This window comes from Pogoniulus pusillus, chromosome Z, assembly GCF_015220805.1.
Source record: "Pogoniulus pusillus isolate bPogPus1 chromosome Z, bPogPus1.pri, whole genome shotgun sequence".
In the NCBI taxonomy this organism is placed as follows: Eukaryota; Metazoa; Chordata; class Aves; order Piciformes; family Lybiidae; genus Pogoniulus; species Pogoniulus pusillus.
Window position 1 is genome coordinate 75839728 of NC_087309.1, and position 25152 is coordinate 75864879.

The following is a 25152-nucleotide window of genomic DNA, read 5'->3' on the forward strand; positions in this document are numbered from 1 at the left end:
GTTAAGTGGCATACATTTTGTGATGAAGTCTTCAGAGTCTTGCATTAATAACATTCCTTCACTACCTAGTTAATGGCTCTTAGCCACAGAGCGTTCAGTCACTCAGAGAAGAATAAATCTGCAAAGTGTTCAACCGAATTGAAAAGCAAATTTAAATAGATCAAACATACAATTAATCAGCTTGGAGTACATTCATTTAAATCTCCATATCCACATGGCATTGACATGCAAGCAAGACACCTTTCTTTGTCAGTGTTATGTTAGCTAGCTAGGGATAAGTCAAGTGATAAAATGAACATGAGAATTGTATAGATATCCTGAAAGCCTGGAAAATTCTTACTGAATGGATCTTGCACGATACAGTGGATTTCCAATCTTGGAATCCTTATGATACAAGGAAGATCCTTTCAACAGAGAACTTAATGTGGATCTGCTTTCTGTTAATAAAAGCCTCTTAGCTGGCTCAGTAGATGAAGTATCTTGGAGAGGAACTCCTATCTGTCAGGGAGGAAAGGAAAATAAAATGGGGCTGCAGCCTAATTATGGGGTCAAGACTAATGGGAACCCCCCAAACCACTCCCTTCTTGTAGGCCACAGTGAACCAGGAATGTTTGCACAGGAAATAACCACAGAGGCCAGGATGTAGAGTAAGGTGAAGGAGACAGATGAATAAACAGAAAGAATAATAGATGTACCTGGCAACAAAACAAAGAAAACTATATATACTAAGCCCTGAAGCATATAACATTTTAATAAGAACATCACTGGATGTATTTGATAATATTCTGTGTAGTTTATGCTGAACATGTACAAAGACTATTACAAAGTAGCATGATTTTAAAAGAAGCAGCAGTCTTAATGGAGCAGTATTTCAGACGTTTTCATGTGAAGCAAATGAAAAAATACTCTGTAAAGTACAGATTCACAAACAGTATTAGAGGTACAGTAACCCACTATCATCTAATAAGCAAGTTAAGGTGCAGCTACTGTGGTAGAAGTCCCTATCTAATTCTTTACAGGTGGCTGGAAAAGGTATTATTATGTATGACATGTACTGCAAGGACGTGTAGGACCCTCTGTAAATCAGAACATCGTTGACCTAGGCATTATACAAGCACAGGTTAAAAAACTAGCACCAGCTTAATTTAAATATAATTTGGGTTTAGTACAAAGTTTTCACAGAGCTTAATTTGGTAGTCCTAGCTCAAAATATTCCTGAACTGTCTAAAACACTGGGTCTGTTGACAGTCTCTGAAAGCCCCATACAAATTGAAATATATTGTCTTAACAATGTGAGACATGCATTTCCCAGTTCACTTACTTTGAATGTGATCTTGAATCCAGGCAGCTCTGGAGTCTGGGAATGCTGCATGTAAGATACCAATTGAAGACCATACAGTTGACCTCCACTTTCAACAACAGAGATCTCAAAAATCTAAATGACTGCCCTACCTACTGTGGTGTAAAATTGCAGTCTGTTTTCTCAAAGAAATGGAGCATCTAACCTTTGAGCTCTCAGCTTTACTGCAGATCCTACTTCTACTGGAGCAAACTAAAGCTATGTGTAAGCATCTTTATATAGGTACTGTGTAAGGACAAGAGGCAATGGGTGGAAGCTGAGGCATAGGAAGTTCCATGTAAACACATCAAAGTTTTTTTCCCTTGTGAGGGTGGTGCAGCACTGGAACAGGCTGCCCAGGGGGGCTGCGGAGTCTCCTTCTCTAGAGATATTCGGAATCCTCCAGGGTGCGTTCCTCTGTGATCTGGTATAGGTGATCCTGCTCTGGCAGGGGGGTTGGTCTGGATGATCTTTCGACATCCCTTCCAGCGCCTGACGGTCTGTGTTTCTGTGTGATTCTGTGGTAGTATTACAGCAGCGCAGCAAGCAGCAGACTCAGTGTTTAACAGGATTCTTACTCATCCAGAGAGGAAGGTGAGTATGCATGAGGAAGGAACCACCTCAGTGCCTCATGTTTACAGTATGGACAGCTTCACCCTATGAGGGAGCAAAAATTTTTCCAGAATGCTTCCTTGGGCCACTTCAAAACATGTAAGGAAAAAGCAGGGAAAGCAGGGACAGTTGTGGACTTCTTTCTCATCCACTTTCTTTTTTTCTGTGCAACATTAGTATTTAGTGAAAGTTGTGAGGAGTACTATGCACAGTTTGTGATGTGGTGTGTTATGTGTGTGATGGTTTGGGCTCTTACCCCCCCACACACACACTTTGTATTTGCCCCAGCTAACTCAGACGGACCCTGGGAATATAGATGAAGCAATTTATTTACAGCTAGCAGAATTTACAAGCAGCTATTTACAATATATACAGTTATATACAATTATATACAGAAATATACAAAGGATAAACAATACAAAAAGCACAACTCCCCTCCCAGAAACCTGAGTCCCCAGGAGGGGCTTACAAACCACCCCAACACCTCCCCCCGGCCCTCTCAACCTTACCCCAGTTCTCAGGAAGAATAGAGGTGCGGCCAAGAGGTTAGGGAGCAAGGTTAGTAGGAGCAAGGTTAATGAGATGTGACCAGGTCTGAAGGCAAAGGCAGAAGAGAAAGACAAAAATGGAGAAAGTTTACTTCTTCTTCCCAGAGTTCTCAGCGTGACTGTGAGAGAAGTTGACATCAATTGTTTTCATTTCACTGCCCATTATCTAGTTCTTTTACCAAAACATTCCAGCTTGCTTCAAACTAGCACAATGTGTTAAATGATCAGAGAGCCCTTACCTGAAATGTACTAGTGCTGGTTCAGAGTCCTAAATCCTCTTAAAGATCATTGTGATGTTCCTCTGTTCCCTAGAATAACCTAGTAAGAAGCAAAGTTAGCAAACATAATGTCAGAAAGGCAAGCTCCCACCCTGATTATAAGCCATCAGGGAATGGATCCACTCAGAGAGATTTCAGGGGGCATTTCTTACTAGACTAACACCTGCAAATGCTTTCAGACATTATCTGGTCTCATTTTAGAGGCAGACAGAAAGGTGCTTCAGCATCATAAAGAGAATTTACAGTTCAGTGTTGGTGTTAAACAAATGCAGACATGAGCCATTGTACAGAGAATGCCATATAATCTTTCTCATATGAAAAAAGACAGTGCTGGGGGTAGGGACAGGTGAAAATAATCAAGAAAAAAGCCCCAAATCAAGTATAAAACCAACAAAGCAAAACAAAAACCCACAAAACAAAACAAAACAAAACAAAAAAACAACACAGCAACAAAATGAATTTGTGGTTCCAAGCCCTCTGCTGGTGTAAATTCTACCTTCATACCAATATAGAAATTGAGCCAAGAGCTATAAAATTATTTCATAATTGCTTGGGCTACATTTTGACTCATGTCCAAGAGCAACATTTTAAGCATGGCTTGAGGAATATTTCAACATATGAATTTGATAAGAACAATTTAGAATATTGCGAGCCCCATATGAATTAGATGGGGGGGGGGGGGTTATTAGGGTTTGATTGGTTGGTTGGTTGATTTTAGTGAGTGTTTTTTTGGGGTTTTTTTGTTTGTTTGGGTTTTTTTTAGGGTGGTTGTTAGTTTGGTTTGGTTTGGTTTGTGGGTTTTTTTTTTGTTTGGAGGTTAGGGTGTTTGGAGGTGTGTGCACTGTAATAGCAGTTGCTGTATTTTTAATGGTCATTTTGCGTGTTGTTTGATGAATGCTTCATTTCAGAGCAAATGTCTGTTCCAACTCATAGAAAGATGTCATGATACAAGTGAGGAGAAAAAAAATCTAGAATTCATGGAAGGAAAACAACAGATTATTTTTTCTGTTCTATTGTCATGAAACTTTGTTCTTGTATGTTCCTTTTTATATAAATGAATTGTGGCCCAGAGAAAATAAGAGGCAGGAAACATTATCAAGCTACAGAAGAGAGGGACAGCAAGAAGCACAAGGACCTTGCCATTGTTTTAACAATTAGTATCTGTCTGAGGATCAGTATAACTTAGCCTCCTTTCTTAGGTCCCTGACAGTGTGGCTGAGTATTTGCATAGACTTAGATTAGGCTGTTGACACTATCACTGTAGATATTTCAAGTGTAGTCAGTGAAGACAGATCAGGTTATGTGGTTGTGATCATACTTCTCCCTTGTTCTTTAGACAAGTAGAAACAAGACTTCATGGAAAAGAGCAATTGCTCATTTCCTGAATTAGTAAGAATATTCATCTTTCTTTGACTTTATGAACACTGAATTTATGAACATTTGCTCTACCTTCTTGATGCCTTTGGCCAGGGAGAATACATCTCTAAACTTTTTTTAGGCAGTCAATAACTGCTGGATTTGATCTAGCAGGACTTGCCCAGCATCATACGCATAGTCTGTGACCAAGCCAGTATAGCTGACAAATTCTCTTTTGCACTGATGTTTCGGAAGAACCTCTTTCACTTGTTGAAAAGCTATGGGAACTCAGCAGGCTTACACTTTGTGAAACTAAGTAGTCCACTCATTTAGTTGCCTCACAGTTTGTTAATCTTGGTATTTGTAGGCGATGTGGTAAAATAACCAGCCAGGGAATGGAGGAGAGGCTACCTAGCAAAATCTGAAGAACTGCAACATCTGAGATACTACAGCTCAAAATTGTGGTGCTCCCATGCAGTGTGCGTTACAGAAACACTTCTGTGGCTCACAAAGGAGAAATAAAGCTACAAATCAAACTGTTGCTCTGCTTTTCTCCTGTGACATAATCTGGCATGACCAACAGAGCTGGACAGGCTACATTAACCTACAGAAATTTTGAAAAACAAATTTGATCTTCACTAAATTAGATATGGGGAAAACTTGTGATCTCTGGTACTTGAGCTTTAGTACTTGACATTGGGCTTGTGTGGCATGATGGTGGGCTTCCAGAGTCTGCCCCTGAGTAACTGCTATTAGTTGATACCCAACTGCATAGTTCAGCTATCATCTTGTCATGCTGCACCTCAGGTCTCCTCCAAAAAGTCCAACAGAGGTACAGGATTTCAGCTATGGCACAGACTTGTGAGAGTCCAGTTCTAGAATGTATCTTAAAGGTTGTTTTTAAAACCTCCTTGGATCTGGCACCCCAGACCACTTGGGATTATGCTTTATAAACTGTTTGCTTTGAAAATCAGGAGGGCAGTAGTCGTAGTTTGTATAATACTGCATTGCAAATTTGTTTTATTGTTGACTTGGACACTTCAGGTTATCATTACAGAACCTGTGAAGATTTGAACAGAAGCTGTTCCAGCTGCTTGTCTGCTAGTGCATTATACCTCTCTTCACTCACTGGTGCACCAATCAGACACAAAGGTGAAGAAACTGTGGCAGGATACAAGTGATACAGTGAAGACTTTCTTTAAAGCAAAACACAGGCCTTCACACGAGCTTATTATTCTGAACTCCAAGTCATGCCACTGGAGGGATCAGTAATGGTATGTTATGGTGTGGTTTGATAAGGTGAATTAGGAGAGTACAGGGTGTTTTCGAAAGGAGAGCCCGTCTGATTCAATATGTCAGCTCTTCTCTGGTCTATATTAACCCCTTCTTTGTGCTTTTTCACCAATGTCCTGAAGTCTTATCTTCATAAATTAATTTAGATGACCACTGAATTCATTGAAACTGAACTTCAAGTTGTCTTTCCCTTCAATTTACCACAATATATCTCCCTTTCATGCCACTTAGATTACAATTTAGAATTTATTTTTTAACACTTGAATGTATTCTCATTTTAAAGGCAAGGAATTGATATTTTAAAGGAAAAAAAAAATTCTATTTTTCATTCATACACACTTCATCCTGTGGCACCAAAGAGCTATAACTTTTCAGTGCTGCAGATTTCTACTCAGTTGACTTCCCTTCTGGCTCTCTAATAGGGGGCATTTCTTTTAATCAGATGTGAATCATGTCACCTTCTTCATGACATTCGTCTGATCTTGCCTCCAGGGCACTTCATCTTGCTTTCTTGGAAGAGCAAATGCTCTGGTCTGTAATGCAGTAACTACTACAGTTCATTAATTGTCTTGTGTATTTGTCTGACCCAGTGTGATACGTTGTTGTATAAAGCACAACAATAGATGCAGGTGCTATATGCCTTCAGTTTAGCATTTGAAAAGGTCTTTTGAAGGTGCCAGATTGTAAGATAAATTAGTGCATTTGCATATCTCCTTCAGTCCACCCTTTTGGCACCATCACTTCTACCACTCCATAAGTGTTGCTGATAAGAAATTTGGCAAGAACTGCATATGGCAACATGTGGCACATCAACATCGAGATGGCTACTCCAAAGGCTCTTGTAGTCCAGGATCCTGTCCACTGTGACTGACAGTGTCTGCAGAGCACTTTGAAAACTTGTTAAACACACACTAATGTTAATCGCATCTACTGTCTTATCATCTGGCACTCTGCAGCTCAGGCACTTCATGGGCCAGATATTATATGCTGTGTTTGATAGCCCTGTCAGATTTTGCCCCCCACGAGGGTGTTTACCTGCTTTTTGATTCAACATGAGCCATAGGGGTTGGAGGTATCTTGTGGCAGTGAGTTGCACAAGCAATTGTTTGTTTTGTGGGGGAGTGTCTTGTTATGATTTCTTTTGTTGCCTTCTGGTTCTTGCATCAATGTGAAATGCTGAATAATTGGTCTTTCTTCATCGATTCATGTGTTTTTAGAAACTAAGGAGAAGAATTTTAACTCCAGTGACATGCGGGTGACACACAATATTAATTGATGACACATAACCGAAGAGAGAATGTATGGTTTAATAAATGTTGTCCTAGACATTGTTTCAGTTTTCTGACAAGACTGCTGGTACAATTAAGAAAGACATTTAGATGTAAACGTCTTCTCAGTAAAGATGAACTAAAGCAGACTTAAAAGTTAAAATTCAAGGATACATCTTTAGCTACTAGCTAATCATCTGCCTTATTTCATAATTCAGTAACCTCATGAGCTGGAGTGGTATGGCTTGTTGTGACTGTGAAAGTAATATATTACTTTTCTGCAAGTGGGGATGATATTTTAAGAGGAGAAATTGACTTTGTCTTCAAGGGCAGGGCATGTAAGAAATGAAAATAACAATTACTGGATTTCTGTCTTGCACTGAGAGAAACAGTTGATAACATTTTACAAGGGGGTAAGAGCAGAAGTTCACAAAGAGAGAAATTTTCAATTCTAGCAATAAGACATGATAATTTTTGCAGAGATCATTTCTTTGCAGTTCTATCATCCTGAGATGGGGAAACAAGTCAGAAGACCAAAACATAAACAGTGAAAACTACCCCGAAGTGCTGTAATCCTGCAAGTATGCAGGGTGCTATTTTAGGAGGGAGTGAACAAATTAATCAAAAGGTATAACTTGGTTCCAGTTTGACAAACCAATATCCAGTTGCATTAAAGAGACTTGAGTGTATATTTGTCATGTGGCAGTTAATTTAAGCATATGCAGAACAGTGTTACTGCATTCAAGACTACCATCCTGAACTGCATAAGGTTTGAGATCAGCAGGGCTCTGGAATCATGCAGCAGTCAAGCCAGACAGTGAATTGGACAAGATCAGGTCTGAAACCCATGGATTCATTATTCAGATTCATTGGGCTCACAAAATAAAAAGATTGCTTTTATCCTGTTGGCAGAAAAAGCATCTCCAGTCTTTAGAGAATACACAGTGTGGTGACATTACTGCAATGTCATTCTGTGGGAATTGTGGGAACCTTGGAATGCTGACCAAAAATGTGGAAGTCTGTTTTCCAAGGCTGTGCAATTGGTTGCTGTGCTTTTTTACTGTGTGAATTCAGAGTAATCAACTACTTAAACCCAGAAATTAAAAAAAAAAAAAAAGGAGGGGGGGGGGGGGGGGAGGGAGGAGAGGCAGGGGGTTGGGCAGAGTTAAGTAACACAATGCTTGCAGAAACTGGGAGTTGGGTTTGACATCCTTTCCACAAGTTCTGGCGCCTCTCCAAATATGGACACCAATATTTACCAGAAAGAAAGATTACTACCTATTACAGCTAGACCCTGTCTTGTCCTTTGGTCGTCACCCTACAGCATGAGTCTGGAGCCCTAAAGCCATCCGTTGTACCCTCACCATCCATTGTACCCTCAGCACCACAGCCCCCAGTGCTCTGGTGAGCAAGGTTACAGCTTGGTACAGATGAGAAAGACAAAAGCCTCGTGTGGATTGATTGAGTCATGTTATTTTTTGTGCCCTTCCCATCCTGTAGCTTTTTCCTTATCTGTGCAGCCCTACATACAGCCTGATTCTTCTATGCCTCTGGAAGTTGGCTTCCTTTTACTCCACCCTCAGCGTCCTGATCCTAGGACAAAGACAAGGCTTCATTTGCTTGTTCTTTTCGAAAAAGCATACCCATTGCTCAAAAACATCAAGTGACAGGGCTTTGAGTTCCCACAGCAGCAGGGAAGTAGAAGTTGAAACCGTGACCAGAGTAGGATATCAACAGCAGCGCTTTTAATTGGCATAAGGAAACTGCAGTGATTGCCTACCTTTAGCTCAATGACAGTCAGCTGAGCGATCTTCTCTGTAGCAGTAATGTCAGTGTGCAAAAAAATGGGTTTGCATTGGATGGATGGATGGATGGATGGATGGATGGATGGATGGATGGTTTCTTGCAGGCTCTTGGGCAACTCAGAGCCAGAATGTGAACAAACTTTAGCAAACTTTAGACTTAGATACTCTGCTTCAAGGCTAAAACATGCTGATTCTACAGCAGTCCTTGAAGCTTGACATTTGAAAATAAATTAAAACAATGTTCAAGGTCAGCTTATCTGGTACCTTTCCAAATGTGAAATTCTTTTAAAAGATGACTGCTGAAAGTGGTGACAAGTGGAATGACATAGCATTGTTGAAAGTACAAGAGTTTGTCCATGCAACACGGTGGTTTCCCCTTGAAAGTGCTTCTTTGAAGAATGTGGTAGTTCACTGATATATCGTAGCAGTCTCTTCCCTGTGGATAGTTTGCACAATGCAGAACATAATTCACAGGTTTTCTGCTTTAGGTTCTAGCTCAGTATTGGTAGTAAAACCAACTACTGAATGTGACACAAGGCTGTGGCTGGGCTAGGGAGCGCTTGCTTTCATAAAATGACATTTGGAAGCAAATACGTAAGTCCCAAATAGGATCTGTAGAAGGGCAATTCTAAATAAAAACAGTCACAGTGCAGCTGTGTTCAGGTAAGCATCAAGAAAATGTACCCTAATTCATATCCATAAAATGATCGTTTTTGCAGGATTTTTACAGCTCCAGTGTAAATTTTAAAGTCATAGCATATTAAGTAGAATGTCATACTTTCAAACCCGCCACAACCTTGGCTAGACTGAGTACACTGGTTAGACCACACCTTGAGTACTGTGTTCAGTTCTGGGCCCCCCAGTTTAGGAGGGACATTGAGATGCTTGAGCGTGTCCAGAGAAGGGCGACGAGGCTGGTGAGAGGCCTCGAGCACAAGCCCTACGAGGAGAGGCTGAGGGAGCTGGGATTGTTTAGCCTGGAGAAGAGGAGGCTCAGGGGTGACCTTATTGCTGTCTACAACTACCTGAAGGGTGGTTGTGGCCAGGAGGAGGTTGCTCTCTTCTCTCAGGTGACCAGCACCAGAACGAGAGGACACAGCCTCAGGCTGCGCCAGGGTAGATTTAGGCTGGAGGTGAGGAGAAAGTTCTTCACTGAGAGAGTCATTGGACACTGGAATGGGCTGCCCGGGGAGGTGGTGGAGTCGCTGTCCCTGGAGCTGTTCAAGGCAGGATTGGACGTGGCACTTGGTGCCATGGTCTAGCCTTGAGCTCTGTGGTAAAGGGTTGGACTTGATGATCTGTGTGGTCTCTTCCAACCTTGGTGGTACTGTGATACTGTGATACTGTGAGTATAAAGATGTAGTCTGCTTAGCACACAACCATTTTAAAACTATGAGTCTCAAGTAGCGCTATGTGTGTGCTTTATCCTGCGGAATACTGATATCTCAGAGCTGTACAACACTTGAATTTCTTACTAAAGCATACCCAGAGGGCGTTCCTTTGAAGCACTCAGCACCTTTAAAGTTCGGTCAGCGTAGTCACGTTTTCTTTCATTGTTCTTAGGAAACGCTCCTTAGCCGTGCTGACATTGGCAATAAGAGTAAAATGGCACTCCATCTCTCTTCACTGATATTGTGGCCTAACTGTGGGTGCTTAGACTCAACAGTTCAGTAATGATCAGAAGAAGCTCACAACTGACAGCAGTTTGCTTCAGACAACCTGTGAACAGCAGTGTCAAGTCCTAGGCTTCAGTTAACAAAGTTGTGAAGCAGGTGCTTCGTTTTAGCTATCTACCTAAGGACAGCCCGTAGTGTTTTTCTGAGCTGAATGAGTGTTGAGTCAGTAACCACTGATCTTTAATAGAGAAGGAAACGTGCATTTTGAAGAAACTGCACTTGGCCAGGCCCTGTCACGTGCTTTTGATATGACTGAACTGGAATTTGAGTTAAAACTGAAGATGCTCTTGCACCATGGGTGGGTGCTTTTACTGCCACAGGTGTTGCACAGATATATGCATTGCAATGCCATCTGTCAAGAAAAGCACCACTTATAATACTTTTACTGATACTTTGTAAGGTGTTAAATACCACCTTCACAAAGATACTGAGATGTTGAAACTAATTTTGCATAAAGTTACTGTGTTGGCAAACACAGAGATGAAGCGACATCAGAAATTCTCATCCTTAGACAAGTGAAGTCTTCATCTTCTGTCTGGGGCATAAATGGTCATAGTTCCAGCAAGAAAAACACCAAAGAGCTCTGCAGCTCATGCTTATCTGTAAATCACATTCTTGGTGTCAATACTCATGAGTCAGTCTTGCTATGACTGCAAAGAGAGACATCTAGGTCTGCAGCATTACAGATTAGTTCATCGCAGGTAGCAATTTGTCATCGTTCTAGAGGTGTGTCATTCATTTTACTGAATGACACAGGAAATGCAGTCTAGAGTCCTAGCACAAAAGACACTGGTTCCATGGCAAGGAAACATAGGAAAATAAGGTTTTGATAGTGGGGTTTTGGTGGTTTGGGTTTTTTTGTTTTTTTAATTGCTTTTTTCAAAATCTCTTGATGTAAGATGTGACTTTTTTTCTTTTTTTTTTTAATTGAGACATACATTTTATTGTTTATAGCTTTCATTAATTTTTAAGGAATGAGTCAAAGAAATTACTGAAAAGAACCAGTAGCAGAGGCTGTATGATGAGCAGATCTAAGAGCCATTTTAATATTTGATGAGACCAAAAGCTTCTTATCACTAACCATCTTTTAATGGCACATGCCCTTTGTCTGGGTATATGTGGCTACACATTTCTAAGGGACCAACATTTTGACTTCCTAATGAAATACCTTGGAAGATGGGGCAAAAGTGTTGATTCAGAGCTGTTTGGTTGCCATGTGAGTTTAGGTTATGAAAAAGTGGGAAACTGAATCTTTGTTTGCATCTCAGCCTGTTTGTGTTACTTTAAACTTTCCACATCACTGAGTGACTTCTCACACAAGGAGGATAAAACATACTGATGCACAGAGCCTTGCAGCTAGTCTGCCTGCCAGAGGGCTAAAATGTAATACAGAGAAAAATAAGCTGAGTGGAGGAAAACACTTTAAAATGTGTCAATGGAGTGCTCATGTGTATGTTAAGATAGTGTTGCGGAGAGCAGGAATTAATATGTGGCCGAGTCGGGAATTTATCAAAAATAGTTATTTTTTATTTTCCCAAAAACCCACCCCCACAGCTATATATACAAAGATTAATTTAGTTTAATAAGCAGATTCAGTTGCATGAGAATTAACCTACAGGGATACCATCAATAATCTGACTATATTGGAAGTCAGAAGTTGGAAAAGGACTCAGCTATTAATTAATAGCTGTTTCTTACTAAATTAAGCTAAGCCAAATAACTCACTCAGGCTGACTCCTGCGGTCTGTTTTCCTCTTCTTTTCCAGTGGCTGCAGGTGAATCGTTAAGGATCATTAAGGGTCGTTAGGTACACAAAGGAAAGCGAATCCTTGGTCTCTCTGCAGTCCAGCCACAGGGGAGTGTGTGAGCTCAGGCAGACACATACGTCCAGGCACAGGCAAACTCCAAAGCGGGAACCCCAAAGGCGGGAAGACCCCCAATATTTATAACCTTGGCTAGACAAAGGGCAGAGTTACCACACCTTAGGCACGAAAGTGCACGGCCAATCCCAGCCTGGCTCCAGTGCGGGAACTCACAGGGCAGTCCTCACCCCCCTCACGGCTGCAGGGCAGGAGAGGAATTTAGGGGTACAGGACTCCAGGACAGTTAGGCAGAAAGCCACAGAAGCTGAGTCCCCTTTTCAGTGGTTCTAAAACCTGAGCACAGCAACCTACATGGAGTCAGAGGAAAATCTGCAGCCAGGAGCTAAGTTTGGGATTCCCTGGCTTTTATGCAGCATCCCATCCTTGGCATTACATCGCACCTAGGGGGAGAAGCAGAAGAGCTTACTAATAGTCTATAAAAGTGTTAGCATGACCTTCTGACTTTACACAGTCAGTAGTGAGAGTTGACTTGTGGCACAAGTGTTGAGCTCTCATAGCCATAGATGTGTTTTTGGTATGCTGTACTAGTGCAGAATTACTGTCAAATAGCTGGAAATTCATGTTCTGTGTGAATTGAACATACTGACTGAACAGCTGGGATTTCCTTCCATCTACTGTTCTTACAAGGAGGACATTGTTTGTAACAGCAAATGTAAAATCCTACAAGGAGAAATGGTATTTTGAATTGACAGAATCTTGAAAGTGCAAATGTGATTTCATAACTAAATACATTTTGATACAGGAAAATGTGTGTTAATTAAAAGCTGAATGTTCTTGAAAAAACTTTCCTATTTTTTTTTCTCAAATTGGAGATATTCACAGCTGTCTTGACACAAAAGTAATCAAAACTTCTGTATATCCGCATCACAGAATCTCAGCACTTACACTATTGAAGAAATATTTGAGTGCATTCCTTTATTTTTATGATTTATTCAGAGTGGACATATCAGGAGCAATAATTTGTTTAGAAACTGAAAATGAGATTTTCTTTAAGTTTAGTGAACCTAATTTCAGGGAATTTTGATGTTCTGGGGAAGACTAAAAATGCTCTAAAAGACTTTCAGAGAAGTATTAATTAAGTGAAATATTCCATTCAAGTTGAGTTGATTTGGTATAGGAATCCATGTCTTCCAAGTACAAAGAGTTGCTTTTTTTTTTGTTTTTTGGGTTTTTTTTGTTTGTTTGTTTGTTTGTTTTTTGTTTTTTGTTAAAGCTGTGTAGGACTGAGTGATTAATGTGGAACAAAATATTTTGATGGATTAACTTTGGAAATCGTCAACAGAAAATATCGTTGCTTTAAATTAATTGGAAATTATTATATTAAGCCATGCCAATCCTGATCCTACTGTGTTACGCAGTCAAACAACTGCGCCTTTGTGGATTTCGGCCGATACTACAGAGTTTCTAGAAGCAGCATCCGTGCAGATTTCATTTAATGAATCTTTTTGGTCTCTCAATTAAAGCTGACCTAATTTGAGAATAAAGCTGGCCTAATTTGAAGTGGTTTGGTAAGCTAAATTAATTAATAATTTTATAAAGCTTCCTCTTCCTTGAGTAGAGTGTGCCAAGGAAATGTTAACGATGACCTTGCACTTCAGAAAGAATGTCTTTGGGGATTCTGTTGAGACACTTACTGTGGTAGTGATTGTTGTTGATGTGAGAGGAATTTGGACCATGAATCCCTAGTTCTTACAGGCTCCTCAAAGTAAACAATACCAGATGGCATGAAAAAAAAACGTGTTTTCTCCTTATTTAACAACTTGGTAGTCTTTCTTATAAGTATATGAAGAAACGATTTCTGACTCTTTAATTTGTTTTTCTCAGGTTGGGGGTCACACCATGCTTCCAATCCGCTGGATGCCTCCGGAGAGTATCATGTACAGGAAGTTCACTACAGAAAGTGATGTCTGGAGCCTGGGGGTTGTATTATGGGAAATCTTTACCTATGGCAAACAGCCATGGTATCAGCTCTCAAACAATGAGGTGTGTACAATATAGTCTCAAACTGCATTGGAAACACTGACACATTAACTGTTGGTCCAGCTTCACTGGAGAAGGGATAGCAACAAATTTATTTAGTAAAGCAAACACTCAACCCCCCAGTTCTATGTATTTATAGTGTTGTCATGAACTTCATATCAGAATTTCTTCCTTTTTGCTCTTTTCTATCCAGGGTGGGTTAAAGTTGTCCAAACAGAATTATACCAGTTAGAATTTCTCTCTTTCTTTTGTATAGGATAGTGTTTGCTCTGGATATTGAGGGAAAAAAAAAACCACCAAATCAAAACCTGAATGGATTTCAGTGGTTTCAGCCTCACACCATAGATGTTATTGTTGCACAGTAGTTGTCTAAAACCATTCTTGCATAGATCAAAATAATCCAGAGAACTCTCAATTTTCAGGCAGTCACAAATAACCATTTTACACAATGATCTTCATGAGCTTAAGGAGGGAGGGAGGAAGGGTCTAGAGAACAAGTCTTATGGGGTTATATGTCTGGAGAAAAGGAAGCTGAGAAGATACCTCACTGATCTTTACAGCAACCTGAAAGGAAGTGGAAGCCAGTCTCTTCTGCCTAGTAGCAAGTGATAGAAGAGAAGAAATGGTCTGAAATTGTGCTGGAGGAGGTTTAGATTGGGTATTAGGAAAAATGTCTTCACTGAAGAAGTCTTCAGGCATTAGAGTAGGCTGCCCAGAGAGGTGGTGGAGTCCCCATCCCTGGAGGTGTCCAATAGACATGGTACTTTGGGACATGGTTTAGTGACCATTGTGGTGTTACATTGATGGTTGGACTCTATGATCTTAGAAGGCTTTTCCAACCAAAACAATTCTATAATTCTATGAGAGGAAGGAGGGAGGGAGAAGTGTTGATGCTCTGTGTGAGCAGGGTGAAAACTTGGCCTCCTTCTGATATGAAATGAGGTTGATAGAATAGTTGAGAGAGGAGTTATGGGATTGCTTCCTAGCTATCATTCCCCTTGAGTGGAAGGGGCAACATGTGTGAAGTTAAAATCATGAAGTTATTGCTCCTTGGAAATTAAATTATGGTGATTTTCCCGGGTGGCATACCACTGTTTATGTGTCTACCTAGAAATGCAGCCTTTGGCAGAGTTGTCTTCACTGCCATCAGTGAAGCTGCTGTGGCAATTAGCAGTTAACTTTTCCATGGATTACACCCACACAGTTTGTAAAGTTGTGCTTATACTTTCTATGTGGCTTCTCCTAGGTGATTGAGTGCATCACTCAGGGCCGAGTTCTGCAGCGACCCCGCACGTGCCCCAAGGAAGTGTATGACTTGATGTTGGGCTGTTGGCAACGGGAGCCTCACATGAGGCTTAACATCAAAGAAATCCATTCCCTCCTCCAGAACTTGGCCAAGGCATCTCCGGTCTACTTGGATATTTTAGGCTAAAGTCTCATAGCATTTCTCCATGTGGGCTGCAGGAATGGATGTGTTCAACTGCCGCTGAACTCCATTAAAATGTGTTCTTAACTTTGACAGTATTAATGACAAAGTTGCAGAGAAGCTTTCAAAGGGCAAGCAATGTGCACTTCTCCATCTGTAGACACAGTATTGACTTTTTAGAAATTACCGAGACGTATCTCCTCTCTTTCTCTTTCTATCATTTTTTTTTCTTCTCTCCTGTCTTTCTAATCAATTTGGCTTCAGCATTATTGTAACTCTGCATAGACAAAGGCCTTAAAAACCTGATCTGTTACATCAACAGACTTTTTCAGTTTGCCCACCACAAATAACAATGCCTTGTTGTATCCATGCCTTTGATGTGGATGAAAAAAAGGGAAAAATATATTTGACTCAAATTTCGTGATTTCTGCTGTACAGCTACTGGGAGTTTCTAAGGATTCATCTCCATTTTTTTTGCTTTAGCATGTAGGTGGTAAAAGAAGACTGGTATTCTCTTCATGAAGCATGTTCCTTGTGGAGATAAAGCCAGATGGAAAGACAACAGTCTTGTGTGATACACTGTCTGGAGGAACTAGGGGATCAGATGGCATCCAACCCCATTAAAAAAACACACAAACACTTGAGATTATTTGATGGAAGGCAAGAGGGGATTCAGCACTTTCCCTGAAGAGTCTTTCTGAGAACTAAGGGGATTGTTCAAGGAGGTGCTATGCCAGCACCTTACATTGCCAGATACATGTAAAAGGGGAAAAGATGCTGCCTGCACTGCACACAATTGCTTTTCAACATGATAAACACATGCCCTTATTTTGTCTTCTGGTAGGATGTTGTCATGCCACTGGTATAAAAATGTTCTCCAGCTACTCTTTTTTAATAAAGGCTGAAGCTAGGCATATTAATGTACAGTATTAATTTAAGGATTTTGATAAGATAGGACAAGCTATAGGTGCTGGGGCAAGTGTACCTTATACTGTGCTTGTCCAACAGCATATTCTTTCCTTCCTCATACCTTATCCTTTTTTTTCTCCCATGCAAGCAAAAGTGTGCATGGTCTTTGTCAATTAATGCCCTTTGTGCAGAAACTACCACTCATCTTGTAGTAGATCTTAGTAGACATAGTGAACTCATAGTGATGTATCTTATATTTCATTAGAAGCGGCTGATGGATAACATTAGCCATGTTGAAATGCCTTCACAATGTTACAGATACAATAGGCTGATATAACTTAAATAATCTCAAGCACAGAGATCACTGGCTATGTTTAAATCATGGCAGGGGATAGAGATCTCTAAAGCAAACAAATTACTCTGAGGTTATGGCTTACTATTCAGAGTTCAGCACCATGTTTGTATTGTTACTAGTGCTGTCATTACCAACATCCACTCTTAAGTAATTTCTTTTTTGGTTGGATTGGCATTGTATGTGTACAACATTTTGCATGGCCATTGTGTTGATGACAGCTGCATGGGCATACATGTTATTTTTCAAACCAGAAGTTGATGATTTAAGAACTAGAGTTAGGATTATTTTTAATATGAATTCTTACAAATGAGAACCTACCTTACCTATTCCTCAAGATTTTTGCCTCCCTCTGTGAGGGGCGTTGCTGCAAAAAAAAAAGAAAAAAAAAGAAAAAAAAAAAAGTCTTTCTTTCCCTTTTCTCTTTTTTTTTTTTTTTTTTTTTTTTGTGTTATTTCGTATTGATATGAGCCAGATCAAAATAGTCCTTCTTTGCGTTGGGGATATTTTATTTAATAAATTAAGCATTTTATTTTTGTAAGTGTTCCCATAGCACATTTAATATATAATTTGCTTGCATATATTATTTATTGAGGCACTTTAGGTTTTTCCTTCAGAAGCTTTTAGAGCTAGCTCATAAGAAGCTTCAAAAGAAAACAGTTCACTGGACAGTGATGGAGTTTTACCCTTCTCAATGTCATTGAAAAGGCAGCATTACTAATAAACATGACAGTGTAACTATAAAGCCATACTCAGTATTTCTTTAATAAACTAGATGTTACTTCTTAACCGCTACTGAACTGGAAACAGAAAAAAGCCAGAGGAAGATTACTGCAAAATGGGCCTTAAGATTTTATGTAGACTGTCTTGGAAGTTCGTACAGAAAGCTAGATAAAGACTGAGCATCCAGTGAAACCCCTTCTCTTGAGAATCTGAACGTTGCATTTTAAAGGAATTTGAAACTGATTTTCAAAATAACAGTGGTGGAGAAGAAGAGTGACAGAGTCCAATCTTATGGTGCAGTGGGACGAGGCTGCAGGTGGTAGTGAGGGGTGCTACGTTTATACCTGCTGTATTCTGTCTTAGTTTCTTACGAGCTGAAGCAAAAAGGCATCTGAGATGCTGCTTCTACTGGAAAGCAGGCTCCAGCCTGAAAGCAAACAGGTGGGTTTTGCAAGCACTGGAAGAATGTATACCAAAAATAACCACAAAACCCTGAAAATGTACTTCGTGGCATCTTCTTTTTTATTTACTACTGAAACTATTAGTCATTTCAGAGAATAAATAGTGTTACAATGCATTGTGCAATAATATAGCAGTATGTTAAACTTCTAAAGGACCAAATGTTCTACAGAGCCACTGGTATGGATAACTTTGACCTATATCATTAATGTTCTTGGTAATGCATAAACTATATAATCACAGTAGACAAGCTATAAACTGTAGCTATACATATTTTGCGTTTGTTCATGAAGAGTTGGGCAGGATGAGCAGAGGGTAGGAAGAAATAAGTTCACGATGAAGGATGAGTATATGTGCATATTCATGCTTGCACTGTCAGCTAAATTGTGTACACTGAGTAAATATGACAATCAAGCTCAATTAATAAAGTCTTTCCGGACTGTGCTATGAATTGATCATATATATAATATATATTATATATTTGTGTTTGCATATATATATACACACACAGAGCATATACATGGATGCATATGTCTTGTATTTTATTTCTATATGTGCAGACATGCATGCACATTACATATGGGCTGTGTGTATATGTATAAGTTTACATAAACCAACGTTATTACAAATGATGATTAGAGTGCTACTAATAAATTGGTAATGTATGCTGAGTAACCAGATTTTTTTCTTTTGATATTTTGTTTGTTTTGGTTTTGGTTTTTTTTTTTTTTTTTATGTTAATGAGTTAACCTTTTAAATGGTATGCAGCAGAGGCAGTGCTAGGATGCCAGAGATAGCAAGCAACAGGCACTTTTTTTTTTTCCAAAGTGGTTGCATAAAACATTTTTTCAATCCCATCTCACTTCTTGATTTCTCAAATGAAATGAACAGAAAAGCTTCCAGCCTCGAAAAACAGAGTTTGTTTTATTGTTGTTTTTGGGTTTATGCTATTGTTTTAAAGTAACAGTGCAGCTCCACTAGCATTTTGTACTCATCTACAGTAACGAAATAATTCCAAGAATGAGCTGGACTGCAGCATGACTTGTAGGACAATGAGAATGCCAAAATTCAGCAGTAATAATAGCAGCATTTCCACACTGTCGTTTACCCTTAATGGATCTGCAGAACTGGCCATGGAGAACAGTTACTGTAAAGCAACAGCACCCCATGATGCTTGATGAGGTGTAAAATAATTTCATTCATTTTGATTTGTGGAACAATATATGTTTATAATACCTACAGTTTAACAAGTAACTGCATATTTTGCATCTTTTACTTTTTCATTCCTTCTTGCTATTTATTGGTTTCTTTCATTATTTGTCATTTCCTTTTCCCTTTGTTTCCTTTGCTTTCTCTCTCTCTCTCTCTCTCTGTATCCCTCCCCACCTTTCTGAGAGATTAGTTTTGTTGTGGTTGATGTAGATTTCTACAAAACATTTTAAAAATAAATTAAGTAAGTCAATAAAATGATTAGGTCACTGAATGGCTATGGCTCAATGCATATATGTTACACCAGGTCTGAGTCTGGGTCATTGCAGTTCGTAACTGAGGGGAGCAGAGAGGTGCTGGGGAACAGATCAAGGTTTTTAATCAAAGGTAATGGTTTTGATAGCACAGGAAGTTGTATTTTTATGTTGTGAGGGCTGGGATGAACCACTGCTGCTTTGAATCAAGAGGTCCTTTAGAGCCTTAGTTGAAATATCTTTATTTGGGTGGGGTGGGGGGGGATGTGCTACTTTCATCACAAATAAGAAGGAAAAAAAAAAAAAAAAAAGAAAAAAAGAGTCTACATGTTCCAGGAGAAACACTGTGAATTTCACAATAGCAACCAAGTGACTATTTTGCCATCTTTTAAACATACGTCTCAGGAGAAGAAATGGGAAATGATGGGTGTGTTATTTTTCCGTCTATGCATTCTAGACCAGGTCTGTGGGGACATTTTTTTGTTTGGTTGTAGAAGGTTCTGAGTGATGACCAGCTGGTATTTTATAAACACTGAATACTTTGGGCAAGGGTTGTAGAAGCTGCTGGTAGTGAGGCCATTTGATTGGAATATGTGAGAAAGCAGAGATCAAATCAAATCTTTCCAGAGGCCTGTATCATGCAGCTTACATGTATCTTTCTGTAACTTAAAGAAAAGCAGCTAAGAATGTTTTATATTTAAGTAATACAACTCAACATCAATGTTTAATTGTATCACCAATAATGAGAAAATCAGTTAATTACAAAATATTTGTCCCAGCCCTGCTCTCCACCTATACTTTATGTATATATATTTCTAGATACCGCCCTCTTTGTCACTTAAGATAGAGAGGAAGATATCTACATATAAATATAAATCTCTATATTGTCACCAAACTGTGACCTGGTGTGTAGAGCTATCTTTCTCCTTCCCCCCACCCCCCTCCCCCTTTTCTTTTCTTTTAATGTGATGTCTCCGTGGAAATATTTAGTGGTTCTTGTTTTGCGGTTTGTTATAATAAGTCATTGCTTTAAAACTTTTCATTGCATCTTGGCTGATTTCAAAGTGATGCCTAGGTATCAGTGTTAAAAGTTTTGTTTGTGAATCATGTGACCAGCTTCTCTTGACATGACATGGAAAGTCTCTTGTATTACAGTGTATTTAATAAAAATGATGTCTCACAATGAACAATGTCATCCAGAAGAAAGATAAAATTATTACTTTAAAAAAAAATGGAAAAGTTAAGAAGTGCTGTGTGCTGGGTTTTTTGCCTTAATGTCTCTGTTTGCCTCCGTACCTCTGAAAAGGATGAAGTTAAGGAACACTTTGGTATGCTTACAAACGTGACATATTTGCACTCTAAAACTCTGAACCAAAACCAGGTCGTTGAACTCGTAGTTGGTGAGAAAGGAAGCAAGTAGTAACAGGACAAAGGAATAGCCAATCTAAATCTGATGTCAGACTCTGTTTATTCTTTTCCAAATGAAGATCCCATTTGAACTATTTTGTTCATTTGGGCAGCTGACTTAACAAATGCTTATTTGTTTTCTAGCAGAAACAAACCTTCAGATTTTTTTTGGCTTTTTGCTAAAAGTGTCCCTCAGACTTGTGCTTGTTAACTCATGTCAGTCTAGAATGAATATACTGTGAACAAATAGAGTACTAAATCCAAGTCCTTGAGCATAATTAAGATTCAAAATGCAGAGTGCTTAGACATCAAAAGGAAGGTTCATCTACTTGATTAAAGATCACTCCACAAACTATTGATCTAAACTAAGCCCTTCAAGAAGAGAGTAAAACTATGAGAGCCACTTGATGACTGCATTTGCTTCCATCTGCCAGGAGACTTCTCTGGTATTGTCAAGATGGCCACAAGCAATTCAAAAGGTCAAAGAAAAACAATCCACTGAGAAGAAGCTTCAAGTCTCTCCAAAGCATTAAAAATATTCTTGAACACACTATGAAGATGATATTTTGGCAGTTCATGTGCATACAGTGACTTAAAACTGCCTTATCTGCTTTCATTGCAAAATTCAAGTGGGTTGTGTTGCCATCCCAAATGGAACACCTCACTGCAGACATCTGGTCACAACGAGGTCTGTTTGGTGGCAGCAGCAACAGCTGCAGAAACTCTTAGCATTGAGTCTGTGTAAGCATCACCTTGCCATTCCAGCAGCATGGGCACAGCAGCACGTGCACTCTCCCCAGCATTCCTTTTTCCTAGGAATTTTTAAGGTCAGGGCCACTTAGCAGCAGCAGGGAGCGGATGTTACCACTCTTTGTGGATGCTCTGTGCCAGAAGATACAAATCCAGGTGGGGCAGCAGGGCCCATGGATAGCCTCAGCAGTACACTCAGGTAGGTGAACACTATTACATGTGTCATAGAGAGGAGAAAAAAAACATTCAATTAGGAGTTCAGCTAACAGAAGCTGAAAAGGGTCTCCAGCCCCTAAACAGTGCTGAGAGGCCTGTAATGTCTATCAAGGAGCAACATGGGATGCTGTCTTGCATCCCCAATGCAAGTATTTCTCTCTCCCTTAACAGCACAGTACCAGGGGGACAGCTGAACCATATAATGGGTGTTCTCATAAGGGAGAGGACAGCTTTGGCCCTCAGCTGCATGTGGCTTGCTGGGAGGAGTCCTGCCAACCAAGAAGTCCCTATGTCCATGTGTAGTGGTTTGGGAGTTTACACACACATGCACACACACACACACACACACATGATTGACCGGACTAACTCAGCCTGCTGAAAGTTAAGGAATGAAGCTAAGTTAAGGAATGAAGCTAAGTTAAGGAATGAAGCTAAGTTAAGGAATGAAGCTATCTTTACAGCATGCGCAAATATACAAGCATTTATATACAAAATATATATATGCTTAAAACTACACACAAATTAAAAGAAATGCAGAAATTCAAAATCCCTCCTGAACAGCCAAACTGCCCTAAAGGGCTCCTGACCAATCCTCCCCTTCTTTCCCCCTCTCATCTCTTTTCTCAGAAATAACCAGGTAAATCTCTGTACAGTTCGTGTGATAAATCTGCAGCAATCTGAGGTGAGATGTCAAAAGCTGAAAAAAAGGTTAGAGGAACTGGTTGGATCAGGTTATACAGGTTTCTTGTGAAGGACTTTAGTCAAAATGCAACCAGACACAGACTGAAAAAAGGAGAGAGTGCCTTTATCTTATATTTTGATTATTTATATTCCTCATCAGAACAAATGAGTGATATAGAAGTCACTATTATTTTCTTTTCCACAGCCAATGATCTGAGTTCTCTCACTAAAATATTCCAATTAGCCTCAAACCAGCACAATCCATCCCTCTATATCTCTTAGTGTTTTGCTGAAAACTATCTAATCTGTGATGGTTTGGGTGTTACCTGTCCCCATACTCTAATGAAATCACCCAGACTAGACTCAGCTGAGCTGGAAGTTAAGGAACGAAACTTTATATTTACAGCATACCGTAATATACAAGCAGAAATTTACAATACTTACAGCTATATAAAAAACCATACAAGTTAAAGGTAATACAGAAACACAACATCCCTCCCAGAAATCAGAGTCCCCAGGAGGGGCTTCCAACCACCCTTCCACCTTCTTTCCACTCCTCTACCTTATCCAAGAGTTTGCCTTATGTGCAAGATGAGCTTGGAGGGTCAGCAAGGAGGGTTAAAAAGCAGACAGAAGGATTAGTTACACAGAAAACAGCCCAGGGAGAAAGCACAGGCTCCAACAGAGACCCACACACAGTTTTACCTATGTCTTGTGTTCTTCTTTTTATACAACTCATCAAGCCTATGAATGAAATACACCACAATTGTTTTCACAGCCTATATTCTAATTTCTCTCATTAGATTATTCCAATTTGTCTCAAAATAGCACAATCCACCTCTGTCTATTTCACTCAGAGTTTTGCTGAGAAATATTTGTCTAATCTAAAACAATATTTGCTATAATGGGTATTACAAGTCCAGTTTACACTTCATTCTGTCTATCTCAGATGTAGGCTATTCAAAAGCTCAGAAAACAGCAAAACAGTTTGTCTCATCACAGATGAGACAAGAACGAGGACTCCCTGTTGGATTTGTGCTCATGTACTGTAGATTCTCTTTTATTGGACACCAGGTAATACCTAGAACAGAAAACTCCTAATAGCTTGTATTATACACTCTGAATTTAAGCTCTTTCAGCTAAGGTTAAATTTCTCTGTGGAATACACTGGATTTCACCATTCTCCTGCATTACCCAGTGGGTGTGACCAGGACCTTCAGCAGACACCACCCCTCAGACAGATTTCCCTTTCCCCAAAGGAGAAAATGCCCAAACAGTTTTCCCTAACAGTTTCTCTTCACATACAACAGGAACTTTATCACTGTCTACTGTTTGGACCAAATCCGATTGTGCACATCCTGCTCTGTTTAGAGAACCCCTGCTGTTTACCAACCAGGTTGCTTGTGCTAAATGTTTCTCCCAGTTATTCAGAGTTTGACCCCCCATGGCTTTTAGGGTGGCTTTCAGCAAACCGTTGTAGTGCTCAGTCTTCCCTGAAGCTGGTGCATAGTAGGGCATGTGCTAGCTCCACTCAATACTGTGCTCTTTGGCCCAGTTTTTCACAAGATTGTTCTTGAAACGAACTCTCTGGAGTTCCATGTCTCCACATGAATTGTCTCTCCAAGCCAAGAATGGTGTTACGTGCAGTAGCATGTGGAACTGGATAGGTTTCCAGCCGTCCGGTGCTGGCCTCTACGAGATCGAGGTATGTGATGGTTTGGGTGTTACCCAGCCCCCTCCACACAGTGTCACAGTGTCACAGTATCACAGTATCATCAGGGTTGGAAGAGACCGCACAGGTCATCAAGTCCAACCCTTTACCACAGAGCTCAAGGCTAGACCATGGCACCAAGTGCCACGTCCAATCCTGCCTTGAACAGCTCCAGGGACGGCGACTCCACCACCTCCCCAAGCAGCCCATTCCAGTGTCCAATGACTCTCTCAGTGAAGAACTTTCTCCTCACCTCAAGCCTGAATTTCCCGTGGCGCAGCCTGAGGCTGTGTCCTCTCGTTCTGGTGCTGGGCACCTGAGAGAAGAGAGCAACCTCCTCCTGGCCACAACCACCCTTCAGGTAGTTGTAGACAGCAATAAGGTCACCCCTGAGCCTCCTCTTCTCCAGGCTAAACAATCCCAGCTCCCTCAGCCTCTCCTCATAGGGCTTGTGCTCAAGGCCTCTCACCAGCCTCGTCACCCTTCTCTGGAAAATCACCCAGACTAGACTCAGCAGCTCTGGAAATTGAATGAAGCTTTATATTTACAGCTTAGCACAATATGCAAGCAGATATTTACAATAGATACAGAAATATACTTTGACCATCGCTCACCATAGCACAAGGGCCTGATTCACTTAGCCTACTTAATAGCAGCACAAATGTCACAGCCATGTATGATTTGGGTAATAACATCCATGGATAAATCAATTGACCTATCATGTGCCCACTGGTGGGTTGCATCTCTGCCTTGATGTCCAGATGAATCATGGGCCCACCAAGCTGAGAACAGCTCACCTCAGTGTTTCCAATCAAGGTCAAGATCGCAGTTTACATCACAGCAGCTTGATCCATCTGATGGTTGTGTTGGTGTTCCTCAGTAGCTCTGCTCTTAGGCATGTCTGCATCTATGTGCCACATCTTCACTGGAATTCTCTCCAGTCATGCATCAATGTCCTGCCATAGATCAGCACACCCTTGGCAGGTCCTCTGACCTTGTCTCTCCTAGTGGTGAAAC

The 25152-nt window shown here is 40.2% G+C and overlaps 1 protein-coding gene across 2 annotated transcripts in view; it reads left to right on the forward strand.

Moving 5' to 3' along the window:
• Positions 1-17136, forward strand: part of NTRK2 (neurotrophic receptor tyrosine kinase 2) — a 227066-nt gene extending 209930 nt beyond the window's left edge. For both annotated transcript variants that reach the window (XM_064140082.1, XM_064140073.1), the window contains 2 exons: positions 13883-14041; positions 15285-17136. In XM_064140082.1, coding sequence (XP_063996152.1) covers positions 13883-14041; positions 15285-15470 — 345 coding nt within the window. In that variant the 3' untranslated portion in view covers positions 15471-17136. The remainder of the gene's footprint in view (positions 1-13882; positions 14042-15284) is intronic.
• Positions 17137-25152: the final 8016 nt, after the last annotated feature.